Here is an 8,883-nt window from a genome sequence, read left to right as displayed (position 1 = left end):
TTATTAAGCCCAATTATGTCTGATTTGAAATTTCATTTCTAATTATGTTAATAACTGATTAACTATTTACTCAACTAATTAATCATTAATAATAATTTATTGAACAAATTATTTATCAAGCAAAGTCTTATTCATTAATCAACCATTGATTAGTTATGAGTTAGACTAATCAATAATTAATTATAATTTTATAAATTAATTAAATTTAAAAATATAATTCAATTATTTTAATTAATTATGAAGTAGTTAGATATAAGCTTATATAATTAGAATTAATTTTATATTATATCTATTGAGTTTAAGTATTAATCAATTAAATTAAGGGGCATATGCATGTCATCCAATTTCTTTGCATTAAGTTATGTAACACACAATTTATTTTTTAAGAAATTATTTTATTAGGATACTTGATGCAAATTTAGATCACATGTTCAGTTGAAATTGGTCATGTATTAGAATGGGTCTCACATTTTTTAAAAACAACTAATTTGTGTATTTCAGTGGGGTCCATATTTTGATGTGACCAATTTTAATTGGACACCTGATACAAGATGTAATAATTTTCCTTATTTTTTATATTAATATCATCCAAATATTTCATTTCACATAAGAAAATATCCTCATTTTAATTTTTAAGAAGTGAGATACATTATTTCATGCATAATTAAAGTGATATGCATGTAAAAATTAAATTTTGATGTTAATTATGTAAATACATAGTAAATCATCTTTAAATTAATTAAAATTAACTTTTATAAAATTATATTTAATCTCGAAACCTATTACACGATTGCCCTTTCCTTCCCGTAAACCTAGCCTCCCTCTCGTCCTCCTCCCCGGTTTTGCCGGAATCCATCGCCTAGCTACCCCTTCCTCCTCCTCTCCTGTTCCCGAAACACGTAGAGCAAATGATTTGCTAATGAATATCTAATCAAAGAACTGATACTGCGCTGCACAGTTCTTTCCTCCCTTAGTTGTTAATCTCTAAGACCTAAACACATAGAGCCTATCATGGTCCAGTTTAAGAATAGGTACCTGGTGATTGAGGTTCTAGTAAACGGCGGCAAGGACTCTTCCGGAAATGATCCGATTATTGTTACAGAGTATAATTTGTTGAAGGCGATCAAAGACAACCTTTTGTTGAACTTTGGGGAATGTGGTCTTGCTCTTTCGCTTGGATCCTTGCAAGGTATGTGCTTTTTCTTCTTTGATGCTAAAGGTTAAATCTTTAGGTTTAGTTATGCTCACATTGCTTATTTATCGTCTCTTTTTCCTGTTTTATATGAAGTCAAGTATGTCAACCCTTCCACAAAGCTGTGTATTATAAGGACCTCTCGTGATGATTATCAGAAGATTTGGTCGGCAATAACAATGGTGAAAAGTATAGGGAAGTGCTCTGTAACTTTCAACTTGCTAGCTTTGAGTGGTGAGTATGCTATCAATAAGATTAACTTAACTTGGATTCCTTGTGATAAATGATTTTGCTCAAAATTGTTCTAATTGTTTGTGGCATTTGGGCTGCATTTTGAATTATAATTGAGATTTGGGCCACTGTTTTCTTTTCTGTTATGCTCATGCCATGAATTGCTTCATATATACATGATATTTTTTTTCCTTTTTTGGATTCTACTGCATTTTTTTTAAGGTTAATGGCGTTGATCCAGTTGTTCAACCTATGAACAAATTGGTGGTACATTTGGGCAAATTTTCAACTCATGAACAATTGCTTGATTTGCAGATGCTAAATTTGGTCAAGCTGAGCTCATTAGATTAGACTGAAATCTAAAAGTGTGAACTAATGGGAAGAACAAAAAGGGAACTTTAAGAGGATTATAAGCAGTCTACATTGTGCTTTCTTTTTGCTCACATTGTATTTTTTTTTCGGTTCATGTTAAAACATGCTATGTGTTGATCTAGTGGAGAAGTGTTGTTTTCCATTATTTTGATTTTCTTTTTAGGTTTAGTTTGCTGCCATGAGGATTCTGATTCAATCAACATTCTGTCGCCTTTGTTTTTTTTTTTTTTTGAGGCTTTATGTAATTGGAAAATAAGGAAAACAAAGAGTTGATTTTTATTAATTTGATGCTAGTGTAATAAGAACTTGCAATTTTTTAATTGAATCTTAGAGGATTCTAAGTGAATTCTTATTATGGATCTTTTATGTGCCGTATATAAGATCCCTAAAACTGTAAAATTGAGTGAACATTGTATTTTATAGTAAAATTCAAATTTTCTTATGAATGTTGCATGTGTTGTTAGATGCAAATTTTTCCAAGTACTTTTTGAGTTATGACCAACTACTTTTGGAGACGAGTTTCTTTGTGTTTGTGTGGATCTTCCTCTTGATGAATTCTTTCCTTTTTTTTCTATTTACTTGTTATGTGATTGATATGTGCACATAATTGATTGGTTGACAAGTTTAATAAGTGTCAATTCCCCTTCAATGGTGTCAATTTTGACTAATGTAGAAATTTCCATTTGCTAGGTTTTACTCATGACATTTCACATTTTAGCCCCTTATAAATTAATATTTTGAATGATTTAAGTGTATTTGTTGATTTTGCATCAAAAGTGACAAGTTTTGCTAAATGTTATAATTTTTTATAACAAATGATTGCTCTTTCTTTGTTTCATTATGTATTTCATCTTAGGTTTGCTTTGGTGAACTTTAGATCTGAAGGCATCCTGCAGTATCTTTTCCTAGTATAATCAAAATTAATTATGTGATATCAAAGCAGTTTTTATGAGATTATGCCTCCCATCCCATTATTATGTGGCTTATAATACCAAGGTTCAATAATCGCCTCAATTCATAACATTTTTTTTTTTGAAAATAAACCTTTTTCTTTTTCTGGGCATTGACATACATCCAATTCCCTATTTATTTACATATCTAATACCAAAACCTTACTTTTTTACTCTTATACCATCCAAATCATTCATATCACCTAAAAAAATGCAACATTTTAGCCTTCAAAATGTGAAATACACCCTTTTAAGTTGGCATAAATGTTATATTGAAGTTTAGGGGTTAGATATGTAAAAGATAGGAATTGAGTGGCATGAATGTAAATCTTCCTTATTTATTTTAGTAAACTTTCTTGAATGTTGTTAAACAAATAATTTGTTAATAACTTAATGATATGTTTAGCAACGGCTTGTTTTGTTGTTTAAATTTTTAATATTTTTATATTTTAAAACTATTTATATTGTTAGACAACAACAACAACAACAATAACAAAGCCTTAATCCCACTACATGGGGTCGGCTACATGAATCCTTTTTCTTCATTGTGTCTTATTTAGTGTCATATTTTCATTTAGTTCTAGTAAATTAAGATCATTTTTTATACAATAAGCCCAAGTCTTCCTAGGTCTACCTCTGCCTTTCTTAACACAAGTTGAATCTAAAACATCTACTCTCCTAATCGGATCATCAGATGGTCGACGTTTGATGTGACCAAACCATCTAAGACGACATTCTCTAATTTTGCCGTCGCAGGAGCTATACCAACCCTATCACAGATATATTCATTTCGCATTTTGTCTTTAAGTGTAAAGCCACTCATCCACCTAATCATTCTCATCTCGGCAACACTTAACTTATTATTATGCTTCTCTTTTAATGGCCAACATTCAGCGCCATAGAGCATTGCAGGCCTCACCACCGTCTTATAAAATTTTCCTTTCAGTTTAAGCGGTACTTTTCTATCACACAAAAGACCCGAAGCATTTCTCCACTTCAACCAACCAACTTGAATTCTACTATTAACATCCCCATCTATATCACCATCGCTTTGAACAACGGACCCAAGATATCTAAATCGTTCACACCTTTTAATAATTTGATCACCCAAAGTCACACTTCTATCACTAGAGCTACTACTACTAAAATTACATTCCATGTATTCCGTTTTAGTTCTACTTAAATGAAGGCCTTTAGACTCCAATGTAGACCTCCATAATTCAAGTTTTTCCTGGGCTTTTTCTCTCCTTTTATCCACGAGAAGGGTATCATCAGCAAAAAGCAAACACCAAGGTACATCCTCCTGTGGATGTCCAGTAAGACCATCCATAACTAAAGCAAAAAGATATGGGCTTAAAGCCGATCCCTAATAAAATGCTAAACTCATATTATTAGAGCTATAAATAAAATAAAAAATGCTAAACTCATAGTTAGATATTTAAATTAAATTATTTTATTAATAATATAAAATTTCCAAAATAATTTAAATAATAACTGATAAATTAGTTCAAATTTAATTAAGATGTATGAATGTGAAGACTATATGTTTAGCGTCAAACATTTAATTAATTAGACTCAACCGCACCCCTTTACCCTTTTTGCATTATTTCTTTGAAAAATTTACATACATGCCATACAATTCTTATGTATTTATGTATCTAACATCTAAACTTTTATTTTTATATTTATAACACTTTGTTGCCATAAATGCCCCTAACTTTTTGTCATATTCTGCTCAAACCTTATTTGCTGCAACATAAATTAGTTAAGTTAATTATGCTAGCCTAATTTGTATTATATTTGCTAAAATTTATGCTTATATTCGTATTTTTCCTCAGTAAAAATATTGCCTGGATGCTCACGATTATTCCTCTTTTAGGAACCATTAAAGCCTGTAAGAGCGCTGCGTTGAAGTGCGAAGAAGCAAAATTTGAACACTATAAGCTTGAAGCAGCAAATCATCTCACGCCAGAGCGATTATCACAGATTAGAGGCTATATGGAAAAGATCAAAACTTTGGAGAATTAAGCGATGTTTGACTTCGTTTTAGGGAAAAAACAGCTTTTTTTTTTCATGTCATTTTGGTTTTTCCCTTTGCCTTATTTGAGATAGAAACTACATTTATTGTTGTTTTCTCGGCTTGATCCGAGCTCCTATCTTGCAAGAATGGAGGTCTCTTTCTTAGGACTGATGTAAACCCTCTCCCTTGTCCCTTCTCCAATGAAAGAGAAAGCTTTCTTATTTTCTTTAATATTACTTCTTCAAGAAACTCTCGTTTTGATTACAGAGAATATTAAATGATTTAGTATGGTATGAGGTCTCCTCTTGGAATATAAATATCGATGAAAGATAACGATGATGTGGATGTCAGATGACTTATAAATAGACTTGGGCATATTCCCTCTTCTTGTCGGTAATAGTTACAGTACAGTCGAGTTTAAGGGTTGACGAGGAGAAAGCTGACGGGTTGTTTTGACAGATCAACCTTACAATGGGTTCTAGCCTTCTAGGTAGTTGTTACTCGGGGGAACAACTCTACAAGCCAACCCGGCAATTGGTGCACGATAACTGGCACTTTGGCAAATGAGTGTGGTAAGTCAACGCGACAATTTGTTCCTGACAGTCGACACTTTAATAGTAAGTGCGGTAGGTCAACTTGATTGTTGACACTGAAACATAGTCAACTTGATTATATCAACTTGGCAACTGCTGCAAAACAGTTGACACTTTGGCAAATGAGTCAACCCAAATTGTCACCTCAACACGTGATACATGGTAGCTATGCTTTAGTAAAAATGTGCTTTTTAGGCTCACAATGCCTGTTGACATCTATTTCGGTACAGATATTTAGCACAGAATTCTTATTTATTTGCATATCTAACGTCTAAGCTTTACTTTTTACATTTTAACCCCAAATCTTTCATATCCCATTAAAAAAATCACTATTTTAACTTTGGAAGATTTACATACATACCACGCAATTTCTATGTATTTACTTATCTAACATTTAAATTTCAATTTTTACATGGCACTTTATCTATATTTGAAAAGATGTGTTTCAATATTTAAAAGTTAAAATAATTATATTTTTTATATGATATTAACAAATTGAGTGATAAAGAATATAAAAATTAATTGTTAATAACAAGAAATTATTAGTGTCCCATTAAATTGTTATTCAACAAAATAATTCATTGAAATATATATTATTAAATTAAGCTAAATATTCCACGAGACATAATATAATATATATATATATATCTTTTATACATAAGAAAAAGTGGGATTTATATATTCGTATATGGTACTTAAAATTTTAATATTTACACCGTAAGATGTTTTTGGTTAAGTTTTAATTAGGATTAGCCTTATTATTAATTTTTTTTTGGAGTGAAGTGTAATTTAAATTTTAATGAATTTGGCAATGTTAGACTAAATTCAACCATTTTTCTGTAAATTTAGTAATTTATATTCGGAAAGAAAAATTTTCCATCGAGATTATTCGCTCTCGGCTCGCAAATGTCTCCAATGCCCGCACTCGGCTGGCCACTTCCTACTCGAGATCCCGCAACAGTGCGGCTCCGCGGTGAATAGAACGTCGGCCTGTAAATCTGTAGGTTTCGGACATGGAAACCCCCGAGAGCTCTGCTACGTTGTCGACCCACTTGGACCCTGAGGTAGACGACGAGCATGACACTAAGGAGAGGGTGCTACTCCGTTATTTCCTTCAGGAATGGGCGCTAGTCAAATCCATCCTTGATCGGATCGTCGCTAATGACGGCGCCACTAATCCCTCAGATGTCAACAAGATACGCTCTATAGTACGTTCTTCCTTTATCGAAACTCCACGTCTTCTGACTTCAGTTACACTATTCGTTTCTTTTCTCAAGGTTTAAAAAGAAAAAAAGTCGAATTAGTTGTTAGAGCAGTTAGATTGGGACTTGGTAATCTACAAATGAATTGTTACTTAAATAGGGACTTGTTGAAGCTTCCATTGTTCTACAATCAATTTCTGGAATTTAATAGGAAAAAAGAAAGTTCTAACAACGATAGGTATCAAAAAGGAAACAGAGAGAATATAAAATGAAGGAGCTGAACATTATACATATCATACAAAGTATTTTCCATAATCACTATAATGAATCTTTCATTCGAGGACTTCCACATTTCGTGAAATGTATTTATAGTCAGCCCTTTAGATTTTTTTCTAAAATCTTTCTTATCATATAATAAACTAAGCCCCACCCACCCTTATAAATTAATGTTGCTATTGCTGGAATTTTTAGTTGTATTTTAATAGGATTTTGGTTGAAAATGGAATTCTTTTGAAGATTAGAAGATCTGGATTGATTTTTATTCTTGTGATTATTGGTTGAAGTTTGAATTTGAAGGCATTCTGCCTTACTATTCTTCATACAACATTTTTGGACATGTGTACTCAGATTGTTTCAAAGTTCACCTGTAATTGAGAGAATCACCAGCTAGCATTTTTTACACGCAACAATAAAAGGAGCACATAAATAACCATAATGTATCTTCATATGTGCTGGAAGCAACTCTACTTATTATAGTTCAGGATAAAATTTGGAATTAAGTTTAGATCTTACATGGAATCAATTTTTTCAGTCTTTCTTTATCTTAAGGACCAATAAAGTTATCATCTCATGCACATCCAAAAACAATGATATAGATACATTAGAGGTGTTAGTTCTTCATCTTCACCTTACTGCAGAAACATTTATTTTTAAATTTGAAGCAATTTAATGATTATGATGTTAATTTTCTGTGCATATAGGCTTAAATGAATATGACATTTCAAAATTTGCTTTCTAGGAGCGGACATAAATAGGTAAAAAATTTATAGTCAGTCATCTAGATTTGTCAGGTACAAACAAACTACAACTGAGTTTTTTGAGAATTTCTTCACATATCAGATGGGTTTTTTTTCTTTTTTATTATCATGCTATCTCTAATTGTGCTTTAATATCTTACATCATTATCTCTCAATTTTTTGTAATTGTTTCATATTATATTCATTTCATTACTTTGTTATTAAAAAATCAACTATTTTAAGTGGATGTGCTGGGAAAAGAGTATCGTGATAGAGTTCCATTTTTTCTCATTAGATTAAGAAAGAAGGAAGTGTTTTCTGCTTGTGCATTAAGAGTTTTTGTGCAACGTGAAAATTAAGTATGAATGATGGTTATGAAGTTAAGAGTAAATTTGGTAATGTTTAGATTGATGTTTGAATAAATAAGGCCACATAAATCAAGATTAATGATCAACAAAGATAACAAATTTTCAAGAATAACCCATAATATGATGTGGGGCAGGTCCTCAATTATTAGAGTGAATAAATTTGAATGTAGTATTAGCGCACAATTCATTATGAGAAAAATTTCACTTGGTTGTTTTGACATTGACAAGAAATACATGGGTTCATATTATTATTTACAGGCCCTAAATGTATAGTAGACACTAATTTATGAAGATAATTAAAGAAAATATGGCCAGTAGTAGACACCAATTTATGAAAATATTAATAGAAATATGACCAAGCATGAGTGCTAGTCTGCTAGAGCCTAAAGTAGATGTTTTGAAGATCTTATATATTGTAGGAGAAATCAATGAGGGCACTAGAGATTAGTGAGTGCAAATAGATGATCATCTCTACGTCAAAGTGAAGAAATAAATATCATATCTTGGTTTCATTTCTCATTTAAAATGAAATTTAGAGTAAGTTTGGTTAAGAAGTTTGAGGAAGAGATAAAATAGGGGTGTTGACATGACCAATACAACTGGTGTGTTGCAGAATAGCTCTATCATAATAGGCCATTAGAACGGAATTTGGTGCAACATTTTTGCAGTGTTGGAGAATAGCTCAATAGTTATTTTTAGGCAAGGCTAGGTCAAGTTGAGTCTTAATGAGATGAATTTTGTCAAAAAAATTGTTGGTCTTCTTTACAAGCCTTTGATGAAATTCTTGTAGAGCACAACAATATTGATGTTACAACCTAATGAATCAAATGGCAAGAAAACCCCATATGATTTTTGCTATATCATAATTGCCAACTTTTGGTTCGAGTTGCGAGGGCAGAGGTATTGTGAATTTAGATATTATATACATACATATATATA

The 8,883-nt window shown here is 31.5% G+C and overlaps 2 protein-coding genes across 3 annotated transcripts in view; both read left to right on the top strand.

The window, feature by feature from the left end:
- The first annotated feature begins 801 nt into the window (after positions 1-801).
- LOC110027047 (probable ribonuclease P/MRP protein subunit POP5) lies at positions 802-4,996 on the top strand. The gene is made up of 3 exons (XM_020728315.1): positions 802-1,189; positions 1,289-1,426; positions 4,625-4,996. Exons 1-3 carry the CDS (start codon positions 1,012-1,014, stop codon positions 4,771-4,773), a joined length of 465 nt encoding a protein of 154 aa, XP_020583974.1. The 5' UTR covers positions 802-1,011; the 3' UTR covers positions 4,774-4,996.
- Positions 4,997-6,256: 1,260 nt separating this feature from the next.
- LOC110027044 (tubulin-folding cofactor D-like) overlaps positions 6,257-8,883 on the top strand; it is a 35,090-nt gene continuing 32,463 nt past the window's right edge. For both annotated transcript variants that reach the window (XM_020728312.1, XM_020728311.1), the window contains exon 1: positions 6,257-6,566. In XM_020728312.1, coding sequence (XP_020583971.1) covers positions 6,372-6,566 — 195 coding nt within the window. In that variant the 5' untranslated portion in view covers positions 6,257-6,371. The remainder of the gene's footprint in view (positions 6,567-8,883) is intronic.

This window comes from Phalaenopsis equestris, unplaced genomic scaffold (assembly GCF_001263595.1).
Source record: "Phalaenopsis equestris unplaced genomic scaffold, ASM126359v1 Scaffold000413, whole genome shotgun sequence".
In the NCBI taxonomy this organism is placed as follows: Eukaryota; Viridiplantae; Streptophyta; class Magnoliopsida; order Asparagales; family Orchidaceae; genus Phalaenopsis; species Phalaenopsis equestris.
The sequence above is the reverse complement of the archived record's forward strand: the minus strand, read 5'-3'. Positions and strand labels throughout refer to the sequence as shown.